The following is a 24,978-nucleotide window of genomic DNA, read 5'->3' on the forward strand; positions in this document are numbered from 1 at the left end:
GGGTAGGACGGGCAGGTATTTTGCAGGCCGTGGTGTATATGTAACGGGGATCCAAACGTATTTCAGAACGCCAGGTACAGCTCTTTTCCGATGACACAAAACGAAGAATAGTAAAGGAAATTCGTCACCTTGATATCAAGTACAAATAGAACAGCGCAAGATATACACGCTGTCAGATCGACGGATATATCGTTAGGATAGAAGCGCAACTTGGTGCACTATCATTAGTGCTTCACTTGGAGCACAGGGCTTAATGACTTCCTTCAGGATGGTGCGGCTCATCAACGAGCTCGGCAGCACTACCAGTGAAGGACGGTTCATCCGGGCTCGCTTCGTGGATATAGTCCCGGGTGCGATGCTGGGCAACGTATCCCATGCTCGAGGGCCGCTCGGTACCGTTCCCATGCTGCCGGCTTGAGGACGTGGATGCAGTTGTTGAGGCTATAGAGAAGTTTCGATCCCTTGAAGGGGAACTGGCAGCACTGAACGGCAATCGGCCGGTACCGGATGAGGAAGGATGCAACTGGGGAGCCGGATAGTGAGCTTCCTCCGAAACAGCTTTAGTAACAACGGGAAGAGATCTGTGAGATGCAGTGTCATCTTCTAAAGCCAACGACCGAGAATCACGCCGAGAAGGTCGCGAAGCCTGTGGGGCTCCTGAAGGTGAGCTATGCTGGGATCCTATGCGACTAGGCAGCTCAATAGCGCCGCCGGACTCAACTTGAGGCAGGCTTATCAGCGCCTCGCCAGTTCGGTTGTTGTCATCACTATCTGTATCTGGATATGATCGGTCACTTCCTGACACTCGACGACTGTGCCCTGCGGTGGCCTGTTCGTCAGGCTCATCTCGGTATGGCTCGTGGACATCATCCCCTTCCGGAAGCAGACCAGGCGGGGGTGCCCTTGCGCTGCGAACAACTTCGAATCCTTTACCGCTTTCTTTAGTCTTTCCTCGGAACAGGCTGCGGAAGAAGCCTGTGGCAGACGATACAGGTCCGGTGGGATCTGCAGGGCCAGTCTTCAGCTTACGCGTGCCGCTTTGCGACAGTGGTGGGCCCCGGACACGGTAGTAGAAGTCGACCTCGCGAACAGCGTAATCTTTGCGGGACTGCCGAGGATCATCCAGGTCGAGATCATCTTTCGGCGCAGGAATGTAGGCTGGCACGGGGGTGCCCCGCCCAGACATAGGACCCTCGATTATATCATCATCGGCATCGCTGCCTGCTCGTTGCCGACCGCCCGTTCTACCTTTCTCTCCTCCGCTCATATCCACTCTCTTGTTGCGAGGCCTTGGAGGTCGGTAGTACGGGTCGTGCGCTTGCATGGCAAAAAGGGGACCGCTTTTCGGGGAATTACTTCCTGTTGTCTGGTAGCCTGCACCCTGGAAAGTAGGGTTGCTACCAGGCGTGGTGGGCGTAAATAGACCACTGCTATTGGCTCGACTATGGGTGCCTCCATGAGCACTGCCCGACTCGTAGAAGGCGCTGGTTCTGCCCTCACTCGCGGCTGCCCGATTGAGCAGCATTGCTGAACTGCCTGAAAGGCTTCTGGGCCGTGACCCGTCAAACTGGGAAGACAATCGCTCGTCGGTGTGTGCTAGCATTGCAGCCTCGGAGCCCATGCTTTGGCGAGTTCCAACACTCCGTCTTGGCATACGCCGAGAGAGTTGCCGCATACCGAATACCTAGATTATTGTCAGTCTAGCACCCAGACGAGAAGAGTTACGCTTGGAAAGAAGGAGCCCATAATATTGTACATACCTTGACGAGGCCGCCACGGGTAACACCACCTTCATAGCCTCCAGCACCGGCGAGTCGAGCTATAACTTCAACCAAAGTCTGCAGGGCGTTCAAAAAGAACCCAAAAACTAGAACGACAGCATGTAAGAAGAGGATAACGTAGCCTATCCAACCGCGAGCAGCCTGAGACACGCCTAAAGAGGGGACAAAAACGACGCTTAAGAGGATGGTAAGAAACCGCACAATCGAGAAACAGGCGTGATAAAGGTTCATAGACGTCGGCGAAGGAAACGGGCGGAAAGCAACAAGCGTCAAAATGGCAACAACTTCGCAAATCGCCAGGAGCACTATTTGAGCAATGCCTGAAGGTTGAAGTGCACCGATCGCGACGCCGCGGGCAAACGACAGGAAGAGAGACACCACAGTAAAGGCAGCCGCATCATCGCAGAAGGTGTTGTACAGTGGACCATACAACAACACCGTCGGCAGATCATCGAAGAGGTACGATTTGGGGCGCGTGCTCGCTATCAACCGAATGACCCAGATTGCAAAAGCAATCATGATGAGAATGACCACAACGGCTAGAGCCACAGAGTATGCTGGGGATTCTCTAGCGATAACCAGTTGGAAAAAGGAGAGCGAAATGAGCGGTAAGAATAGATAATTACAGACGATTCGAATGACGTTGCCAACAGTGAACGGCATATTCTTAGAACGCAAGTCTTCCTCCGGAATATTGGCAAGTTCACGATGAAGCCACCGAAAAGCGAAGGCGAGCTGAATGATGAGCGTGATCGCGACAACAATCACGAGTAACCATATTATCATCCCCGGCCAGATATCCCGCGCTGACTCCATTCCAACATATTGTTGTAGAGCGTCCAGCCCGTAGGTACCGTTCACAGTGTATACTCCATCCTTTACAGGATTCCGCTCATTTCCGGGACTTAGAAAGCTCTGGTTAAACATGAGGGTTGACCACGCAACCTGACTCACCACCGGTTGATAATAACCGGGGTAGTTAAGCGACAATGCTCCTGTCAACACCGCGAATTGCATATACTGTAGGCAGTCCCCAAATCCGGGTGTTACCAGGCGAAGGACATCTTCATCGCGGCCATAATTGCTTGTCCAGTGAAAGGGGTCCGTTGTGCCCCATGGACTGTATATTGCAGCGGTTACGGTCGCGACTCCCACGAGAATCAGGATGACAAGAGGGACATAAGCGAGCGCACTTTTCAGGGCCGATCCAAGATCTGGAGTGACATCAACCGATATACATCCCAGCTCAGTGGCCGCTGCATCGCCAGACTTGATTAAGAGAGTTGACGACAGGGTTGCAAAGCGGTACGACGATAGCATGTCATGTTGGACAGAGAAAGAGCGTAAAGAGCTCAAGTCGCTCCTAAGATTATTTATAACATCCAGTTAGTCAACAATGTTTTGCATAGTAGGGATAAACACTCACGCATTGGCGTAAAAGACAGGCCCCAACGGGCACTCTCCTTGGATGATAGAATCGCAGAACCTAGTTGGACCAGAGTATGGGGAGAAGCTAACCACATCAACAGTTGTTATCAGAGTACTGTATCTGTTGTTGGCCGTATCCAGGTCTACGATCTTTCCCACTGTCGCGTTCTGGTTTGCCCACTGCGGATCATCGGGGGATGGATAAGATGACGACTGGTCGACGGTCCCAGAAACATTACCGTATACCGTGATGTTTAAGTTGTGCAGAGAATTCGTCAAGTCGAACTTCACGGACACGTCGAGCGGGACAAACTGGAGTTTCTGTGGGTTCGATGCGATAGTGGGTGCAGGTAAGCAATTGTCGAAGTTCACCAGAGCAGCATAGGTCGGAGACACCAGCATCACCAACAGTAGCATCAATATCCACGCTATCCCCCTGCCATCGGACCGAATCCAACGTCGTCGCGACGATCGCAAGCTATCCCACTCATCCCATAACTGAAACGATAGCTGTTCGTGTTTGGAAACCCCAGGTGCGCGTCGGTCATGCCATCTCGCAAGTTGGTCTACACACATCACGATCGTCAGGTATATGTAGGATGACCTCCTTGGGGAGGTCAGCCCCCTCGTAGACGATTTAATCCACGTTGTCCAACCAAGATCCGAGGATATCTGAAGCTATCAGCGTCTGCCTAATCGGCTCGGTAAAGCCGCAACCTTCCAGGTGAACAGAGCGAACGGGAACAATCCGGGGGAGGATCGGTTTGCAGGGAGGGTGGCGAAATAAGGAATCGCGATCAAAGGGCCAAATAAGAATAGGAGTAAACTACTCCTCGAACTGCCCCAAAATGGAAATGTAGGGGATAGGGACCATAACTCCGAGAGTTGGCGGCGGGGAAGGGATTTCCAGGTCCAAAAAGCGCAGGCGGAGGTAAACAGTGAAGGGGAGCCCGGCACTGTATGGCGGACCGATAGGGATGTCTCTTTTTTTGGCTTTTTTTTTCTCTTTTTCTCACACAAATGAGCGCATGTACTGGTAAGAGCCACAAGACAGGAAAAAAAAAAACAAGGTTGGAAATCGATTGGAATGTGAAGACCCAAAAGCTTCCGTCGAATAGACCCGAAACCAACTGCTGACGGGGACTGCGCCATGTTTGTTCCCTTTGCTTCAAGCCCAATCAATGGATTGGGTGCTGTGGCTTTTGGTGCTAAACTTGGAAACACTAAAACCAGCTCGAAGGAAAGCCCACATCCAGTACCAAACCACCACAACAACTCATCCTCACCACCCAACGGTCGTATAAGCCTCTTTCTCAGCCCACTCGTGTCTCAGCCATGTCACTATTATTACCTACCACCACGGAATTTCGATTTTGCTTAGTCCTGTTGTTATTACTATTGATATTATGACCATTACGTTATATGGCCATTATGGAATGATTTTCCCTGTGAAGTAGACGATGAGGGAAGTACTGTGTAGTTTGATATCTATTCTAACTCCAGTTTCACAGAGTCTGAGAATCAGTCGATACTCGATAGAGGCGATCGAACTCCCACCGTTTATGGTGACCAACCAGAATTAACCGGTTCTGGACCCTCGTATGGATACCTCATATGGAACCCACTTACTAGTCGACTTAGTGCTCACGGTGGAAACTCCAAGACGAGAGGTTATGGTCGCTGTCGGAGGAATTCATGCGTCAAAATTATTCTATCGACCGCAAATCCTCCTTGCTGATGATGCAGAGATCCATTTGACTATTGGTTGCTGCCCCTCGTGTTTTTTTCCTGCCATGGGTCCCCTACAAGTTTGTATGCATGTGAGTGGGCTTTAAAGCAGCTGAAAAGTGCATAAGACCAGTTTTCCCGGCGATCGTATTCTTCAAAAACAAAACATCGCTGTGCTACCATGTCGGAGGGTGGATGGAACCCAGATATATATTTCTCTCCATGGACGCACATGTACTTATACCGGGCTTTCCCCGACATCAGGAATGTGACAAAGGCTGTATACCCTCAGATCATTTGACAGGCTCCCTAAGCGACCGAACCGCATGTTAAAAAGGCTCTCTGTCTGTAATGTAAATGCGTTTGTATCTCTGGTCGTCTGAATCTCTCGACGTATTGCACGTGTTAGATCCGGGGCTGTATTCGATGTGTGATGCTTAGAAATTTCAACCGTTGCTACTATAGCCCTGCTAAAAACCACTGGAGACAGCCGAAGAGTTAGTGGATTCTTGTTCTCAACATTCTAATTACTACCTCCCAGTGATTGATTGGTGTTTAATCATCTAAGCATTGACAATCAGCTGTGCAAACATACTAAACGTTATTGACCTACTACTACATAACCATTCAACGGTATCAAACCGGCTCAGCACTAACAGTTTGTCCCCTTGCATCGGATTGTATATAAACTTCAATTGAATGATGCTGTTCTGCATACAGAGCACCAACCACTGGTAAACGCTGCTGGTATGGCCAAAGATCTTTTCAGAGTGCTCCTATGTTTGTTGAATGAGGATTTTTGTCACTCTTCTTAATTAAGGGGGTTCAAAATATCGTTGCCTACTGCGTATGTATTGGAACATGTTAGCGCCCATCGTGGACCACACACACCTGGGGAAGCGACAAGACGGGCAAACCTTCTCATTTGCAGTCAGGATATGTGTGTTGGCTCTTAAAAACTTAGTATGGCAAAGTGGCTACGTACGTATGTACGTACACTTCCCAGAACATGGAATCAAACCAAACTACTTGTATTCGTTCTTCCCCCCTTTATGTAGAGTCTAGGGTGAATTACTATGTATCGCATATCGTCCATATATAATCATCATAATAATAATAATTGAAAAAAAAAGAAAAGAAAAGAGAAAAAGGAAAAAAAAAAGAAAACCCCACGGTGAAATACTCTTTCCTCAATCCAAAGCTCATGTGCTATATGCAATAGGATTGTTTTAAGGTGTCAACATTAACTGTAACGACACGACCCATCCAAGATGACAACTGTCAAGAGGACATTGAACATTTACGAAACCATTCCTTACCATTAAGTATGAACTCTCACCCTACCTCGCCTCCTGAAGAGGCCCAAGATATGTCATGACAGGACTAGCGGGTTGCCGGTTTGTGGTTATCGCCCGCAGAATGCGCCGGGAAAGATGGAAGAGGAAAGCCGAGGTTATGGACAGACACCTACCGATCTTGGCTCATTTGATACTCGGCTCCTTTGGAATTTAGGCACTGGACATGATGCCTTTTAGGGCGCATCGTTGGCGGGTCTCCATAGGGACGTTGCCGTCGGTAAGGGATCGATCGTAACCTGTTTGTGTTCTTCTTGTACCTTTGCTTTTTCTTGATGAGCTTACATGACCGAGGGGCTCTATAAGTAGAAGGGTGCCCCAAGAAGACAATCATGCTCATGGTATATGGCTAGACTACAAGATTTGTGAATGTGAGAGGGCCGTTTATCTCTTGGCTTTTCCCTCATGAGTGAATAAAAATTGTCCCTGCCAAGCTTTGGCTGTCAGCCATCAAAGACATGTCTGGTGTTTCAGGACTCATCCCATGCCTGATCAGTAGTCTGTGAAAGGAGTTTCAGATGTAGCAGTATTGAGCAGAGCTAGAGTGGCTTCTAGCTGTTTGAACATTGGTGTGATTTTTTTTGTGGCTTGCGCTGTCGCTCTGGAAAATATCTAGACGGTAAGACATTATCACTATGGAATTATAGCTCGGGTATTAAGTGTTATAACCACAGAGAGGATACGAAATAGAGGGACGTGCCCGGTGTTAATTGATCAAAATTACTGTGACATTATTTGGCTCATTCGCGTACTGACCGCGGGAATAAGCCAGCTCATAGCATGTCAATCTTAATTCTCATCAGTGGACCTGAGGAGGGGATTTTTTGTTTATTTACGATTGTCCTCTACAGAGTTAATTGAAGAAAAGGAAGGAGCTGAAAACCACACCCCAAAAAATGAATGAATAAATAATAAAAATAATGATAAAATAAAATAAAATAAGCGAACGTCAACGTGGCGGGACCGTCATTGAAGTGCAACATCGTCCGCGGTGCCCACTGAGACCCCCCCCCCCCATCGATCTGCTCCTCGGCCCTAGGCATCCATGGTTAACTTGAAATTGTCCCAGTAAGAGGGTATTTAATTCCATAGGGTTTCAAGGTTGGATTGTTCCGAACGAGGGTGTACTTCTTGGTGTATATATCTCGGCATCTGGTCCATATGTACGGACATACGCCATGTCTTGAATCCTGAGGATATCAAATAATGAATCGGACAGTGGGAGTCTCTTCCCTCCCCCCCTAGCATGGGCGCTTCCTCCAAGGTTAGAGCGGCTTTTTGGGGTCGTCAGCGGTCCACTCGACAATCAGCAACTCTGTCCCAAAGGGGGTTAGAGTAATGCGGGGCCCATCCAAGATAGGTCTAGTGTTGTTTCAAGATGAGGGCTTGTGAAAGTCCAGGAGGGGAGTGGGACTGTTTCATGATTGGCTCAGAGACGGTAAAATGGTGAATGCGTTCCCTTGATAAAGCGGCAGGGATTCCAGTAAACTTACAGCTACTACTACTGTAATGAAGGTCCTACTACTACTAGTAGTAGTTGGGGGTAAGTACTTACTACGGAGTAAATACCTACCTGCGGGATGTCAACCAACTACCATTCTTGTATTGTGTAGGGACCGGGTCAGTTCCCGTGATCCATTTTAATCTAGTCGCACGACCTCATAGGTAGGGGTTTCACTTGCCGCTCGTGTGATGAGCGGCGGCCTTCAGTTGGCTTGACCATATTATTATTTATCCCAAGGGTAAGTGGTGGTCGAGGAGGTTGGAAGGATCTTCTGCTGAGACATGAATAGCTGGCGGTTTTAGAAAGAGGCGGTGCAGGAATCCTGAGTGCTTAAGATTACGCGAATCATGGGACCTGGTTGCAAGTAAAGGATACCTACCTAACCTTAGGTTAGGGTCCCCTGTAGGAGTACGTACTATTGCGAACCTACAGCAAATCCAATGTATTTGCTTGAACTCTTACATACATTGCGGTATGGTATGTATGGAGCATGTATGTATGTAATTGAATGACAGTGTCTTCTCCCCGATAGAGCCCACGTGATCATCTTTCAACAATTGTCAAACCCTCATCCTTCGTGGTATACTGCTCTGACTAGTCCTAAATAGTAGGATTATTATTATAAAAAATTGGACTAGTGTAAGACATTCTCATTTTATGAAAACCACTGTGCATTAGTAACGAACCATTGTGCGTAGAGAATGATAAGGCTAAACCATTACCGTCCGGAATGTAATCTAGTGTAGGACAGTCGGTCGAATGTGAATGGCTGGATAGTCTTGAGATTGGGGAGTTCCCTGGCTTAGTACTAGTATTGCGGAGAAGCGGCCTAAGGCCAAGTTTACTGTCCATCCATTCATTATTACAGGAAGTTTACCCGCCTTTCGGTCGGCGACATGTTTAATAGCACGGAGGTCGTACCATGTCCACTTTCATACTCCCTCGCGCGGCCTTTTCCTCTCTGGCTCTCTGCTCGATTTCTTTCTTCCTTTCTTTGTCTTCTCTGACTTACTATTAGTAGTATACTTTTGTTCTGAGGAGTGGGTTTCTTCTTCTTCGACTTCTACAAACCGTCCGAGGAACAAAGAGAGCTGCTGGCTCAGCTTGATATTTTATCTATCGTCTGTCACTTACTCAATAGCCCACATCCTCCTTCACATCCACTCCAGATACGCCCCCCTCGTGCGCAATTGGGGCGCGGGAATTCAGCAGATTTATCTAAACGCCTTGGACCTTAGGTTTGTCTAGTTCCATGGCCTAATTTCCATGCTCCCCCTGAGCACTGCTCTAATGGCCGCTTGGTCGCAAACTCCGTCTGTGAATGGTCGTTCTAATTGATTGGTTTTGGCAGATCGCCGGTCCCCTACTCCACTAAACAACGAAGGCAATCACGCCTGTCTCCTAGCCCCCGGTAGTACCAGTTCACCTGGTGACGAATTTCTGCGCTGGAAGCTGTCCGACCCTGAGCGTTTTATTATCACCTCTCGCCTCCCCGTTCCGCCTAGACTCCCCGATCATTCTCAAACAACATTTTCCTAGGACAGGATAACGTTCGCCCAGGGTAACAGCCGCTCCTCTACCCCGCCGCTCCTTGTCATCCTTGGCTGTTCTCCGAGTCGCAACTCCATAAATCTTCCTGGACCTTAAAAAGGCACTTGCGTGACCACACCAAATCGCAACGCTAGGACTAGTTTAGTCCCCCTGTCGGCGCACAAGCACTATAACGTCAGATTTGGCGGGGGAAAGTACAGACAAGGCCTCAAGACCCTTCTCGTCTGATCTTCCCAAGCTTGCCATGCTTCTATAGAAAACGATACCAGCTATCAGTGACAAACATAGTGAATATGTCTACAGATGACCCTTTCGCCTTCCTAGGTGACACCAAAGCCACCCCCCAGCGGAAACCGACTACGAAGCCTCGATGGCGGGAAAAACTATTTTCGAAGGATAAACAAAGCAAGGGCGCAGTTGGCGGCGGTGGCAGGGGTGGGGGTGCGACCGACCAGCAAATTGAGTCGTTTCTAGCCCCCGTTCGTTCGAATACTGTATCGTATGGATCTCATGGAGCTCACTCGACTGCTGGGGCCTCACGGGGACTTCCAACACCACGTTTAGATGTCTCACAACGGTGGCAGTCATCATCATCCCAAGATGTTTCAGAAGCCTCTCCCATTGCGAAACCCGCTTCGGCTACCGATAGCTATCCATCGATGAGCTTTCCAAGGGCTCCCCCGAAAAACCCCGCTCGGAAAGGCCTGCGAGTCAGGTTCACTGAGAGGGTGCCCGAGGTGATCGGTGAGGGTGGTGACGAATCGGAAACGCCCACGGTGGTGATATCCAAGAATCGCAATCGTCAAAATAGTCACGGGTCAAGTCAACAAGGAGATATACTGGATTCTCGTCAACCAACACTCCCTCAGCTTCACCTCGATACCTCTTTGGGAGACGGGTTTGCATCACGGCATCAGCGTACGAACACGCAAGACAAGATCAACCCCGCTGCGACCAAGCCGTTATTTTTACAGAGCCCTCAGGATTCGGATTTTCTCATGACACTAAACATGGGCCAGCCCGGGTCTCGGTTGTCATTCCGAGCATCGCCGGAGTCTAGCACGTTTGCGCAGCGAGTCCGGGATAGGATGCAAGCTGAGGAGGGTCGTGCTCTGCAACATCGTTATCAAGATCCCCCGTCGCCGAGCAATGACAATAAGGAAGGGCAAGGGCCGATGCCGGTGGCCCCAGCGGCCCCAGCGGTGCCCGATAGTCCAAGCTCCGAGTATGAAACACCTCCGATTTCAGAGGACGAGGCCGAACCAGAAGCCAACCCTTTCCGAAATCCTGCCAGCCCGCCATCGCGAGGACCTGTTTCTCCGCCGATTGAGCCTACGTTACCTTCTGGTCTCACACCGGCTAGTGTGACGATGAGTGCCTCTCCTCCAAAACCCCTGCCTCCTTCCAGGGACTCTGCCATGGGTAGCCCAGGCCGCCCGAGTAGTGGAGACAGCCGGGATGCTCCACGAAACCCTCAAGTTCCCAAGATGTCCTTACGGTCTATCGCTAACCAGTTTGGTGACGCTGCTTTCACGGACCTCAAGGCTTATGTAGCGCAGCATGAAAGCCTCATTCGACATAATGCAGAAAGGAGGAAGGCCTTGATGGAGTATTCGCTCACAGAGTGGGTGAGGGCTGCAGTATGGTGGTTTATGCGCGGGAAGAAAACACTTGAGGTGTACGCACGATCCCGCCCTTCGAGCTCCGGTTCCAGTCCGCAGCAGTCCAAGTCTACGGAAACCGCGAAACAGGCTGTGGTTGATCTTGGGAAAGCATTGTGGATATGTGAAAACGTTATTCCTAAACACAACGAGTTAACCCGTTACGGTGCGATGAGCGTCGACGCCTTGCTAGCAGTAATAAGCACAACTGGCGACAAACGCTTAGCTGACCTCCTGGGCTTGCACCAAACGATCTTAAATCACTTGCGCTCTTTGGCAATGTCTATCAAAAGGAACAATATCATTACCTCAATTGATGCCACAGGCGGTGCAGGAATCCAGGCTGAGACCAGTATGTGGTTGAAGTATCCTGCCTTTGCTCCAGATGTCTCAGCCATCCTTTCTGGTACTGCCACGAGGTCTATGTTGGTCGACAAGTCTGGACAAGGGCCGAATCTGGCACAAACTATGCCACTAGGTGATACAAGTCGATACTTCAGCTATGGAAGCATGTTTGTGAAGGTTATGGTGAGCTCAAGTGAGGATGGTACTCACCATGACGAACCCCTGCCGTGCGTATTGTCTATTATCCGTGACCGGGCCGACTGGTACGTGTTTGCATCAATTACCAGCCAGAATGAATTGGTCAATGTCATGATTCAGTCAGATAAGAAAAAGGGCCCTACATGGAATGATGTGCACTGGCGTGTGCGATCAAACTTCATGCAGGTGAAACTTCCCCGTGGGTTCCAGTTGGATGTTATGTTCCAAGAGGACGATTTCAAAAATCTGTGGAACATCGTGCAATATACACAGCAAACCGAAGCTAGTTTGCAGCCGAAATCCGATGAGACTACAATTTATGAAACTACCTTAAAGGTTTTCCAATATATGGATCCTAGCAAGAGCAAGGCGTTCCCTGCTGAACCTATTGAGCACTGCCGCGTTCGGCTGTTTGAGCGCTCCATGACCGTGACTGAGGGCACTGGTAGCCGCGAATTACACCAAGGCTACCGTATTGCAGTTCTCACAAGCCCCAAGGTCAAGACGCTCAGCAATGTAAGCCACATTATCGGTCATAATGCACCAATCGTGTTTGGTCTTCTCAGAGGTGAAGATGGAGCGCCGGCTCTCATGCTCAAGGTCAAACAGGATGGCAGGAGTCGTTCCATGCTAATGACGTTTCACGACGTCGAGGAGCGCAGTGCCCTGCATTCTCTACTACTCGGAATGACAACCAAAGAGGGGGAGGTTAAGACACCTGATATTCCTATCCGTGCTTACGCCATCGAACAGCCAGCTGATCGATTCAACGGTCAGCCGGAGACAGCCCACTTACAGTTTCCTGCTGGTAGTGTGTCGGTTATTGATCAGGAGCACGCCTTTGTCGACCATCAATATGGCCCAACTATTCTCTCAGAACATTTACGGGCTTTCGTGGCGACCGAATGGGGATCTGTAACGGACCGTATCAACCTTGGTATGTCGCATAATCTGGTCTCGCCGAGCTACTGCTAATACTGCTTTAGGGCCTGGCGAGTTGAAACTGGGTCTGGAAATTAACAACCGTACGGGCCTGAGTCTGTACCGGCCCGGACAACATGATCTGACCGTTTCAATCGCCGAGAATCTCACCGCTCCTGAAATGCCAGACCGTTTTGCGGATTTCATGCAGATCGCGATGGTGAAGCCAATGGTCCGCCGGTTTGACTTCGCGACTGTCAAAGGTACTTCTTCTTGCCAAGCAGCGGTTGACCTACCTAGTTACTGACTTTAGCAGACCTTCACAAGTTTGAAGCCGCTGTCACAGGATTCAACGTGCTATACGACGGGTATGATGAACTTTCTTTGTTGCCAAGTCTCGCCAAAGACTAACGGAGACAGTATTGCTACTTCCTTCACGATATCACGACGCCGCATGGTGGTCCCAATCACGAAGAAGTGGGAATCAACTAGAGCCCGGATTCAAGTGGTTCAACATGACAAGGTTATACAATTGATAGCATTTTTGAATGACTTCCACCATGGAAAGTGCATGAACTTTGTACTCAAAGGCACCGATGTATACGAAAACTTTACCCGCTCGGGCAAGTTTTGCATTAAGCTGTGTGATGCCAAGTTTGCGCTACCAAAAACCGGCGATGATCCCACGTCTAGTTTCATCTGCTTGGACATGCCCGATTTCCCCAGCGAGAATGATGATATTTCGATTGGCTTCGATTCTGAAGCTGGTATGTTTTGTTCCCCCCGACGGAATGGTAGGCTGCGCTAACACTTACCGACCTAGACCGAGCCAATTTGCAAGCTGCTCTTCCAGGATCGTCTCGGGAGGCATCTCGAATGAGTTCTCTTCGGCGGTAAACCCGCGTCTAACAAATGACACTGTATCTATGTGGCCACCATTGATGACTTGTACATATGATAACGCAATTGAACGGCGGGACCCACGTGTCACGTGTTGCCCCTCTCTCCAGGTCTTTCCCCCACTTCTCTCAAGAGGCCGGCGTGGAATCCGCAGTTCCAACCGGCGACCCTCGTTCTCCCCTCTCTCCTAGCCATTCTTAGGTTCCAATACTGTACAATGGCTCCAACCAATGACAGCATTGCCGCTGCTACGCATGCCTTGCATGCAGATGAGGCGCTGAACGTGGTCACCGATGTAGCCCCTCCGCTGCACCTTTCCACTACGTTCCGGTACCCTGATGATCCCGAGGACCTTGTGCCGGCAGCAGATCTCAGTGGTGTATGTTCCTTTGATTCTCGGCTACTCTATGCAATTGGTTGAGCCGGTCTGATAGTGTCGCTTTAGTATGATCAGGACAAGACCAAGCACATCTATTCTCGTCTGACGTCGCCTAATTTGAACCGATTTGAAGCCCTCCTGTCTTCACTTCTCCATGGCGAGGCGATCAGTTACTCGTCCGGTCTATCGGCCTTGCATGCAGCACTCGTCCTCCTGAATCCCCGCCGAATCGCAGTTGGAAACGGATACCATGGATGTCACGGTGTTATTAAGCTCTTCAGCCGTCTCACCGGTCTTCAAAAGCTGGACCTCGACTGTCCCGCTGAGCAATTAGAGTCGGGAGATGCTATCCTTCTGGAGACCCCGGTCAACCCCGAAGGCACCGCTTTCAACATCGAAGAGTACGCCAAGAAGGCTCACTCGCGCGGGGCGTATCTTATTGTGGATAGCACCTTTGCTCCGCCGGGTCTGCAGGACCCATTCCAATGGGGTGCAGACTTGGTCATGCATTCTGGTACCAAATACTTTGGTGGACACAGTGACCTCCTTTGTGGTGTTCTCGCCACACAGCGGAGTGATTGGGCCCGGCGGCTGTTCGAGGATCGGATGTTCTTAGGTAGTGTCATGGGCAATATGGAGAGCTGGCTGGGGACGCGCAGTTTGCGGACCCTGGAGGTTCGCGTGCAGCGGCAGAGCCAGAATGCCACGAACCTAGTCACATGGTTGAACAACGCGCTGCAGGCGCAAAACCCAGCTCCTGGCAGCGATGAGGCTGTGACCCAGGCTGCTCTGCAGCAGGTATTCCACGCCAGCCTGCAGAAAGAGGATGAATCGTGGTTGCTCAAGCAGATGCCGAACGGGTTCGGACCGGTGTTTTCGATCAGCATGAAAACCGAGGACTATGCACGTAAGCTCCCCAGTAAGCTCGCCTTCTTCCAGCATGCTACCAGCCTCGGAGGTGTGGAGACCTTAATTGAGTGGCGAACGATGAGTGATGTGACGGTGGATCGCCGGTTGTTGCGGATCAGTGTAGGATTAGAGAATTGGGAAGACCTCCGGAGGGATTTGGTAGGCGCATTCCGGGCGTTGAGTGAGTAAAATCTGATTCACGACATGGTATGGACATATAATTTGATACGTCAATGGAAATGGTCAGATCGACACGTCTGATTCCGTTTAATTTGGTGCCGTAACGTATCGGAGATAATCACGTAGCTGATAAGCGATGATATCAACATCAACCCCGCATTTATATATAAACTAAACACATGGATGAATTGGGTCTAGCCTTCGCCCCTCTCGTAAACTTCAACTCATTCCTACTCCGACTTCCTCATTTACACAGTACATTCGATTCATCCCCACAACCAAAAAGGAAAAGAAAGAGTACAGAAAGAAATCAAGAAAAAAAAAATGACAACCCCAACCTTTCAAATCCACTACTTCTCCTCTGCAACCACCTACACCGGCAAACAGACTGAATCCCTCCGCGCCCCACTTCCCCTCAACCAGCTCTTCGATGTCCTAGAGTCCAAGTACCCAGGCATACAAGAGAAGATACTGAGTAGCTGTGGGGTGAGTCTGGGGGAGGAGTATGTGGATGTCACTGATTGTGAGGGAGTGGTGATTGAGGCGGGGAATGAGGTGGCTGTTATTCCGCCAGTTAGTTCGGGGTGATTGATTCACCTTTTTGTTTTCTTGTGTTGATGGAGAGAGAGGTGAGGAGAGTGTTGAGTGGGAGGTTGTGTTTTGTTTTAGGTTAGTGAGTTGGTGTTTGGATTTGAGGCTGGATTTGGCTGACTGGATTATTTAGGTGCTACGTACAAGGGATGAAAGACATATGGAGCAGAATCTGAAGAACAAAAGAAAGAAAGAAAGAGGCAGACAGACAGACAGACAAACAGACAGAGAATTTCCGGGAATGGAGAGTATTAGGGCAAACGGTACCAATATACAACAGACAAGACGGAAATCACCAAGGAAAAAGGCATTACTTCACAATGCAACGCTTCGACAATACCCACCGACCACATCACCATCAATCCCCCATAACCAATACACATTATTCAAGTCAAACCGTTTCAGCCGTCCAATTTCTCCGTTCCACTCGCCTTCTTCTGCTTCCAGAGACAGATGCAACAGATCATGGAGAAAAAGAACATGATACTAGCTTGTCGTTAGCACTAGGTCCAGCCCCAAAGAAACGGCACTGAAGAAAACAAGAGACAAGGACATACCACAAAGCAATACTCAATCCCCAGATACTCTTCGCCTCTAAGCAAACCCCCTTGCTCGCACCAATCAAAGTCCCGTACTGCAACTTTCCGTTCAGGTGGGATAGGTAGCTGCTTAATTTCGTGGCAAAGGCATATGCGCTGGAAATCTTGTCGGTGGCCTCGGCAATCTTGTCACATTGCAGATACGAGAGTGGCTTTCCGATTATGACAGCCACGACGATGACAGCGATGAGGAGGAGGAAGTCTGCGATGGCGGCAGCCAAGAAGGGGAGAATGTTATCGAAGAAAAGAATCGTTGTGATTATGCAGTAGATTACTGCTATGCAGGTCTAATTTGAATTAATCTCTGTTGGGAGCTCTGTTTTGAATGGGGTTATGATTGGGATTAGGGTCGGGACCATACCACTGTGATTGTGCCGATAAAGATACTAGGAGGAGTGAGGTCACTGTTCACAATCTCTGCGATGAAGTTGGCCGTCAATCCGATGATCGCAACAAGAGAGCAGGCCTGGATGATCCGGGCGATCATGAAAGTTGCGCCAAGGGCTCCGTATTTCGGCATGTTGGATGGTTGTATATATCTGCCGATCAAGACAGGATGTAATGACTGTATAACGGGATCTTTTCACCACAGAACAAGAAATGAAACAGTTAAAGGAGCGGTATTACGTATATATCAATATAAAGAACGTGATTCACAACAAGGACACAATAAAGAAATCGGAAAGGAATGTGCGACTCAATATTAAGTAGAAATTGCGATGACCTGACTGTGACTTATCTCCCATCTCCCAAGACCAAACCACACCCTTATATACCAAAACCCAATCCCCGAATCCCAACTCAACGAAAACAAATATAGCACACACTCAAACACCCAAGATCTAGACCAAAACCACACGATCAAAGCTCACCCGCCAACCGCCGATCTCCAGCGCCTACCGACAAATCACAACCTCTATGACCAAAGTCCCAGGAAGAAAGTCTAGACCCCGTCCAAGCTCAAACAGGGAAGGAAGTTGAGCCTCGACCCCAGCGCATATATCCATATCTGCAGGGCGGCACCGGAAATAGAAATGGGACGCAGGATTGGGTGTGGTGGGTGCTTGGGGGCGTGAGATCCGCGTCGGCGCTTAGGGTGGCTTCCTGGGGGGAGCTCTGGGCCAATTGGTGGCGTGAGCTTATTTGGACTTGAGACGGGGGGGATTTAGACGAGAGTTTGGGTTGAGATGGTTTTATTGGGTTGTTTTTATTTGGTTTATTGTGGACTGGGCTTGGTGGATGTTATTTTGGGGTTGGGGTTTGATTGGAGGGTTAGCTGGGGGTTGGTCTAGATGTGAACTGATCGGATTGAAATCATCATTGGCAATGTTATTGAGAGTAGTGTTGATAAGAATGGTATAAGCATAGTGTGCATATAGATAGTTTGAAAGGTATGGATAACGGCAGCATCGTGTCATACTCATCCAAGCCTGAACCCTCCACTCGTCCGCTTCTGGAAGAATAACTCGGGATCATACTTCTTTCTTGTCTCGCGTGCCTGCTCAGTCGAGCCCAGACGGCTCCAGTAATCTTGCGCGTAGTTCGCGTCGTTCATGAACAACGGCCTGTAGACGTCTGGTAGCACGCCTTCGTCAATGTAGTTCGAAATAATCCTATCGAACCCATTGAACAGGTTTTTGTTCGCAGCGTCGATCTTCTCGTCACTTGCCGAGAAGGCATAGGAGAAGTCCAATTCGATAACGAGATAATCCTGATCAGTGGGAAAGTTGATAAGGTCCTAATGGCATGATATGTGTGATTAGCCGCTGTGGCTAGGGCTTAGGAAGTTACAGAACTTACTCCGCCACGGGCCTGAGCTTTTTGCGCGATCGTTCTGGGCATCGGCTGGAATGCGATGGAGCCAATCATATTCGGGACGCCCAGGACCGTATTTGTGATGTTAAACCAATGGTCGTAGTACGTTTGCATGACCTCTGCGCCGACTGTTTTGTTAGGAACCGGTGTTGTTTCCGTTGCGATGGTATACCGTTGGCCCCTGCTTTAATTAGTACACCAGTTTTACTAATATATGCTGATAGGCTGCCTTACTTCAAGATGAAGAGGTCGTTGTGTTTGAGCTGTGAGTACACGTTAGCTTGCTAGGTAGTCTGGTTAGAACTAGGGTGCGAACCAAATCGTAGTAGCTATCCCACGTCTTGGTCGTGTCCAATGGCCCAATGGCCTTGAATCGATCGAAGACGCCCTGCGGAGGCTCCGGTCCGTCGTAGAAGAGGAACATGATCCATGTGTTGATAAGCGCGGCATGCTCAGCCGTCACGATGATGGCGGCCTTGTCATCGGGGTAGTTTTCGGTGAAGTCACGGATGGCTTCGAGAATTTGAGGCGTCTTGTCCGCACTGAAGACGTAGTTCCCTCCCCAGACCTGTCATGGTTAGATAACTCTAAAACACCTTCTTCTAACATGAAGTGTTGACGAACCTTATGGTCCATTGGATGTGTCTGGAGGGTATAAGCCGTGACAATGCCGAAGTTGTTTCCACCTCCCTTGAGGGCTGCGAAGAGATCTATTGTTCCACTGTCACCCTCTGCCTCTGGTCCCAATTGGTTATGAGCGTTTGCCTACCGGTGTTTTCCTTCTCGTTTGCGTTCACAATGGTGCCGTTGGCCAGAACGACCTCGAAGTTAATGACGTTATTCGCTGCCCAGCCATACTGAGAGCTCAAGAAGCTCAGCCCACCTTGAGTGCCGAAGAGGTTAGCCAACAGTTCGAGTTACTTGAGCGGAAAGAAAAGGTTACCGTACCTCCAAGCATATATCCACCCACACCCACACCCCCCAGGCGACCACCAACAAGGGTCCGACCAGTTCCATCCAGGCCCTTCTGTGCATCTTCCCAAGAAAGCCCCGGCCCGATAATAGCGGTCTGATCCTCGGCATTATAGATGACATTGTCAAGGTTCTGGGTGGTGATGAGGAGCCCGTCCTGAATGCTGGCGAAGCCATTGTTGGGCATGTGTCCACCGGACTTGACCGCAAACAAGGTATCAACATCATGGAGCTCCTTGACGATCTGAGACATCTCCAGAGCGCTCTTGGGGGAGGCGATACATGTTGGGCGAAGATTACCGCACGCGGTGGACCAGTAGTCCTTCAGAACCTTGAGGAACGAAATGGTCAAACGATTTTCGATTGCTATGCCTTGCTGATCGAGCTTGGAGCATATGTCTGCCGCTGTTGCTAAAGAACCAAAAGCAGCCAGGGAAGCCACTATGGCTGTTCGCCATGTTTGGCCGGGTTTCATGGTGGTCAATGTAGATGATTATGGAGCAGGGAATATGGAAGAAGTGGATTATGTAGGTCACGGATTTTAATTTATGATACTATAGTCACTAAAATGCGTACGGGAAAAGCGCTATATATGTATGTGCTATGGCAGTTGGGCAGGGGCCGAAAAGGGGCCTTCGAACTACAAGACGAATAGTATCGCCTGGCAATGATAGCCTTCTTCAGGGTTCAATGGCCCCACTGTCACAATCACACTACCAGCAGCAGTGGAGCCGTATCGGAAACTGGTGCTGGGACTTAGGTAAAGGAAGACCTGGCTTCTGGAGAACGGCTACATTGCCCCGAGACCAGGTCTCTCTGCTGATCCCCGTGCGGCCTATGGCATGGGCTCAAAATCCGAAAATGATGTCGGCTATGGGCGTCTGAATTGCCAAAACCTAGCATATTAGAAGATTTGTAGCCCGAGGAAGAGGGGCTATGCGTTTCCTAACCGGAATATAATCCTCGATGGTTGTCCGTGCCAAGTTAGTATAGGTTCCATGGTAGCGAAGTGGACCTCCGATCGAACCGGAGATCAACGCATATTTTACTACTAAACAGCCCGGAACTGCGGCTGTATATTGCTAATGGAAAAGCTCCTAGAAAAACTTTTCTAATAACTTGGTAGTCATCCGCAAATCCACATATCCACACCCGGGCGCCTCAGATCAGGTTATTCGTTGAGTTTCAGGAGTTTGGTGGAAAAGGGAGGGACTGCTAGTCAATAACATCCCTGTTAAGGGACTAAGCCAGGGGAAAGGCATGCCTAATATCCGAGGTATTAATGCTGACGTTGGCAGTAGCAAACATCGTTTGGATCAGGGGCACGGAGTATTTCACCCTCAGTGCATATCGTTCTCCGCAAGAATGAACGCTTTCGAGGAATGTTTTTAGGAAAGCTATCACGCTAAATGCATAGCACAACTCAGATCACTTAAGCGAGCCTGTATAGTAGCGGCATTTGCGAAGTCATTCTTTCAACATCGTGCGGGGAAATACGCCATTGCATGACTGGTGTCAGAGCGATCATTAGGACGTTGGCAGATGAGGCTTTGGCCTGATTCGGTTGGGCAATTCAGGAAATGATGAACAGGCCCTAGGAGACTTAGACTAGATTATAAGGTTAGTTTGATTTAGCGGATTTAATTCACGGATATATTGCATGGTTTCGCCTGATCGACACTCCATGAGGAGAGTCGAATGCTTGGCAATTGCCGAAGGGAACGCGAACGACCAACGACCAACAACTCGACTATCACATTTCACATGCAAAGACGACAGACACGATCTTCCATAAACGTAAGGCAGCCGAGGATTTGCACTATAACCGTATATTTTTTTGTGGGTAGACGTGGAGACAGCGGAGAACTGAGTTTAGGGTCTATCCAGAGACCGAGGAGCCGGTAGAATGCCAAGCAAGTATCCGTAGCTTGAGTGTGGCAAATCCGCAGTGCACTTGAGCTATGCTTATCCTCCCAAAGCAGTAAACAAGGCGAAGAGAAGAAAGTGTCAGCAATTCACGGCCCTGTTTGACGGCATTGCGGTGGAATTACGCCGCCACGGCTATATCACAGCGGGTATCGGCAAGGAAATCTCCGTCAGCAGATGATTTGCCGGAAATGGATTGAGTCCAGGACTCTAGGCATCCGTTGATTCCTTCCCCTGTAAAGCCAAGCTGCATAAGGCTCCATCAACAAGGGTTATGGATAGAATTGCCGACAAATCAGGTCCCCGCAATTGAGACTGATTTAGAAACAGTCTGTTTGCTGGTCGACTCTCATTTCTTTGTAAACATGAGTGACTAATAGCTTGGTAGCTCGGAATTTTGTACCTTCAGATAAAAGCACCGAGATAGAAGCGCTAGCCAGCCACGCAGCTTAAGCATGTAGAAGACTAGATGGCTGGAATGAAAGAGGATATACACGTAGTTACCTAAAGAAGAGTAAATAGCTTAATCATATGAGTTTCAGACGCTAAGCCGAATTAAGAATTAACCGCGGAAATATTCTCAGGCTCACCGCCTCGGCGGTGGAGGACATTCTGCCGGGGCTACCCAGCAGGCTTTGCGCTGGAACTGCGCTGAAAATGTTGTTTGCCACGTCTCTTCGGCCTTGATTGAGGGGTTCTACTGTGGACTTGGGCATTATAATGCTCCATGATGTCTTTAACTCTACTGAGGAGTCGAGTATCACAGAGCGTGGCTGACGTGAGAATAATCAACCGGAACCGTTCAGCGTCCTCGATCTCCGGAGTTGTTTCTCACTTTCGTTCGCTCCCTCAACGCAATCAGTTTCCATTATGCCGCCGCGATGGGTCGAGCAGATATTATAGTGAAGTAAAGGTGTGGAATACTCAATTTGGTTGCGGTCGCGACTTCTCTGACCAGCTTTAGAGTCCCCCACAAGACCTCCTGAGGTCTTCTACTTCCATCGAAGACATCCGTCTTAAATCCGAGTTCGAGGAGAATAAAGATATCCGGGAATATCTGCGAAAATGGCAGGAGAATCATCCGAATCCTCTGGATCCTGTCCGAGGGCCCGGGACATCAAATACATTGGATGCTTCGGCACCTTGGGTTGGAAACATGCTAAACGACTATCGGGAAGCGCATGATGCAGGTAGCGATGCCCTGCGAGAGACAGACGAGGATGTTACGGACTTTGAAAATATTGCCGAAGAAGGGGAAGGAATGCATGACTTTCTGGAGCCGGGAGATCTAGTGGCACTGTCCTCGTATGCTGCCCCTCATTGTCAGCTGCTGGTTCAAACGTACTGACTGGTTCCTGAAAGTGCCGAAGGCATCCTGAATCTTGCCGTTTACGTTCGGTCTGTCTGCAAGCAGCAGCAATTCTACACTGATCGAGGAAAATGGCGCATTGCTTTTGCAAAGGATCTTGATTTCGTGATAAAAGGGTTTGTCCCACGAGAACTGGTGGCCCCCTTGCTACCCCATTTCCCCGACGCTCTCGCACAGCTCAGCTTGGAAATGCAATCAGCTATCGAAGGAGGGGTACCGAGGCCGATTGGTGCGCCTATTTTGCGGATGATCAATGATTTCAACGAACAGGTTCATCAGTTATACCAAGCGAATGCCTATCGGCTGGACAATATACATGAGATCGTGGCGGACGAGGAAGAGAAACTAGAGTTAACACTCGAAAATCTGACCTGTAAAGCGCTTGATATCACAAGTGACCAAGTCGACGATAAGATCTTGTTTGCCGTACATCGGGCCATTCGTCGAAATTCCTTTCTCATCGAGAATGATCGGAGCTCCATCTTCACCGACCACTATTTCGTTCAACCGAGGCGAGTCGCCAATATACTTGACACAATCCTCACATGGGTGCATGAACACCAAGAGTATCTCATCCGTGCCGTCACAGGAAACGAGGTGCCTAATCTGAAAGACCATCCTATCCAGCAATTCATCCAGAAAGCCCAGCGTCTTATAAGGCTCAGTCGAAAAGTTAGGTCTCCAACAATACTGGCTTCTGTCGGTCCAACAGCGCAGCGATACCAGCCTGGACAAGATGGGAAGCCTTTGGTTTACCGTGAGGTCTTGACAGAGACATTTAGTTACACTGATCGTATGATCATCGAATATCTTCAGCTTTGGTGTATTCCGCCCCGACGGATGACATCTGGAATTCTTCGCTCGGCTGGGTCACACATTATGCGCGCCACAGGAATGTATAGTGCGCTGGACACGAATGCAGGTACGGCTGCTCTATTCTTGCAAGAGTTGGGAGTTGTGGCCCCATGGGAGAATTTGCGATTACTGGATCAAAATTTGGCACTTCCAGGACATGGTGTATCCCCCCAGTCAGACAGAATGTGGGAGGATGTACAACGGGCCTGTGAGGAATTAAATTCCGAAGGCGTCACAGACAAAATGGAGAGTATGCGGACAGACTTTGGTGACCTACCGGTTTACTGTGTAGATGACCCTGGTGCGCAGGAGATTGATGACGGTGTTTCTCTGGAGCGCATACCGGGGCCAGAAGACACTTTCTGGATCCGTGTCCATGTCGCTAATCCATCTGCGTTTGTTAACCCTCATGAATTGATCATGGAATATGCGGCCTCTCGTGTTCAGACCGTTTATGCTCCGGAGCGAACATATCCAATGCTTCCTAACACGCTAACGCAAGAGCACTTCAGTTTGGCGCCTGGCCGTCCGACATTGACATTCAGTGCCAAGATGAATCTACAGGGCGAGATATTGGATACTGAAATTGTCAATGGCATAGCCAGAAACGTTATCTACATCACGCATGATAAACTACGCAGCGTATTTGAGCCCGAGCCACAGGAGGTTCTGGAACCGTTGACGGTAGGAGGGGAGTACTCCAACGAGCACACTCGTAATAATCTACGAGAAAAGTTATCTTCAGAGGATGAAGAGACCTTCAACACTCTGAGAGAGTTGATGCTCGCGTTCCGGGAACACCGACGAAGGAATGGCGCAATGGAGTGGCCATCGTCGATGGATACTCCTGTTTCAGTCACTGCTGGCAACGCACCATTGAAGCCATACAACATGCAATTGACAGAAGGCCGGTATATACTCGGGGACCCTATTATTCAACTTCGTCCCCGAAACGTTGATCCGCATGAGGTGCCTGATTTAACGAAACGCAATCTTGTTTCCACCCTGATGAATTTAGCATGCTACGTTTCCGGCAAGTGGTTGGCTGAACGCAACATCCCCGCCGTGTTTGATGGAACGTTCTACCATCCTGAATACCCGAAGTTGACCAACAGCAACATGACGGACTATGGAGGGAAGTCATGGCTGCAGTTGGCGGCTCCAAAAGGCATCTCTTCATCCAGCCCCACTCACCATGCGCCCCTGGGACTTGATGTCTATGTGAAGTCTACGAGTCCTTTGCGACGATATACCGATGTCATGGCTCATTATCAGATCGAGGCTGCACTGCGCTTCGAGCGTGAGCATGGTCGCCGGTTTGATGCTACCACCGATGAGTCCGTCCTCCCGTTCTCCAAGCTGGATGTGGACAACTTCATTTCGCGATCTCGTTGGAAGCGTAGTCGTATAATGGATATCGACTCGGCGTCGAAACAATTTTGGGCATGTATGCTCCTATTTCGTGCGTTCTATTTCGGCGAATGCCGCCTACCCGAAACCTTCACTTGCCTGGTTCATAGACCGTACAACGCGACTGCTCTGGTCGGATCACAATTCGCACAAGGATATTCAGGTGTCATAACATCCCTAGGAGTACGGTGTCAAATTGTCACGCCTCCTGAAATGTCTGATGTGGATATCCTGAGCGTTGTGGAAGCTAAGATTACTTCCGTGGATCTATCCCGCACGCTTGTCATTATGGAAGCTACACGCATGGTTAAGAAATTCGAGCGAGTAGGAGAATGGCGGTGAGATCTGCAAAACTACTATGTCATTCTAGAAGGCCTGAAGTTATATGACTCGGTCCTATATGTATTATACAACACTGTACTATAAACCATACCATCCCCAGTCTCGAGAGACGGAAAGTGAATAGAGGATTTTAATGAAAAACATATCTCATGCAAGATCGACAATTTTTGTACGCAGAGACTTCCCTATTAAATTAGGTCAATACTCAGGGGCATTTGCATACTCTTAATTGGAGACCTAACCTTTGATATACATAGAT

The 24,978-nt window shown here is 49.3% G+C and overlaps 6 protein-coding genes across 6 annotated transcripts; 3 read left to right on the plus strand and 3 right to left on the minus strand.

The window, feature by feature from the left end:
* Positions 1 to 250: 250 nt before the first annotated feature.
* ABOM_009874 (uncharacterized protein) lies at positions 251 to 3,785 on the minus strand (the record flags this gene model as incomplete). The annotated part of the gene is made up of 3 exons (XM_022537002.1): positions 251 to 1,684; positions 1,761 to 3,144; positions 3,208 to 3,785. 3 exons carry the CDS (start codon positions 3,783 to 3,785, stop codon positions 251 to 253), a joined length of 3,396 nt encoding a protein of 1,131 aa, XP_022385442.1.
* Positions 3,786 to 9,640: 5,855 nt separating this feature from the next.
* Positions 9,641 to 13,369, plus strand: ABOM_009875 (uncharacterized protein; the record flags this gene model as incomplete). The annotated part of the gene is made up of 5 exons (XM_022537003.1): positions 9,641 to 12,488; positions 12,538 to 12,735; positions 12,789 to 12,840; positions 12,893 to 13,239; positions 13,296 to 13,369. The coding sequence occupies 5 exons, from the start codon at positions 9,641 to 9,643 to the stop codon at positions 13,367 to 13,369; spliced, it is 3,519 nt and encodes a 1,172-aa protein (XP_022385441.1).
* A 220-nt stretch (positions 13,370 to 13,589) lies between these two features.
* Positions 13,590 to 14,849, plus strand: ABOM_009876 (cystathionine gamma-synthase; the record flags this gene model as incomplete). Its single annotated transcript, XM_022537004.1, has 2 exons — positions 13,590 to 13,751; positions 13,818 to 14,849. The coding sequence occupies 2 exons, from the start codon at positions 13,590 to 13,592 to the stop codon at positions 14,847 to 14,849; spliced, it is 1,194 nt and encodes a 397-aa protein (XP_022385421.1).
* A 983-nt stretch (positions 14,850 to 15,832) lies between these two features.
* On the minus strand, positions 15,833 to 16,550 carry ABOM_009877 (uncharacterized protein; the record flags this gene model as incomplete). The annotated part of the gene is made up of 3 exons (XM_022537005.1): positions 15,833 to 15,917; positions 15,989 to 16,317; positions 16,392 to 16,550. 3 exons carry the CDS (start codon positions 16,548 to 16,550, stop codon positions 15,833 to 15,835), a joined length of 573 nt encoding a protein of 190 aa, XP_022385430.1.
* A 900-nt stretch (positions 16,551 to 17,450) lies between these two features.
* Positions 17,451 to 19,292, minus strand: ABOM_009878 (FAD-binding oxidoreductase; the record flags this gene model as incomplete). Its single annotated transcript, XM_022537006.1, has 7 exons — positions 17,451 to 17,768; positions 17,831 to 18,026; positions 18,080 to 18,108; positions 18,162 to 18,413; positions 18,470 to 18,555; positions 18,615 to 18,728; positions 18,794 to 19,292. The coding sequence occupies 7 exons, from the start codon at positions 19,290 to 19,292 to the stop codon at positions 17,451 to 17,453; spliced, it is 1,494 nt and encodes a 497-aa protein (XP_022385426.1).
* A 2,332-nt stretch (positions 19,293 to 21,624) lies between these two features.
* Positions 21,625 to 24,719, plus strand: ABOM_009879 (exoribonuclease II; the record flags this gene model as incomplete). Its single annotated transcript, XM_022537007.1, has 3 exons — positions 21,625 to 21,645; positions 21,708 to 22,048; positions 22,106 to 24,719. 3 exons carry the CDS (start codon positions 21,625 to 21,627, stop codon positions 24,717 to 24,719), a joined length of 2,976 nt encoding a protein of 991 aa, XP_022385425.1.
* Between the last annotated feature and the right edge of the window lie 259 nt (positions 24,720 to 24,978).

The sequence above is a fragment of the Aspergillus bombycis genome (genome assembly GCF_001792695.1).
Source record: "Aspergillus bombycis strain NRRL26010 chromosome Unknown contig00105, whole genome shotgun sequence".
In the NCBI taxonomy this organism is placed as follows: Eukaryota; Fungi; Ascomycota; class Eurotiomycetes; order Eurotiales; family Aspergillaceae; genus Aspergillus; species Aspergillus bombycis.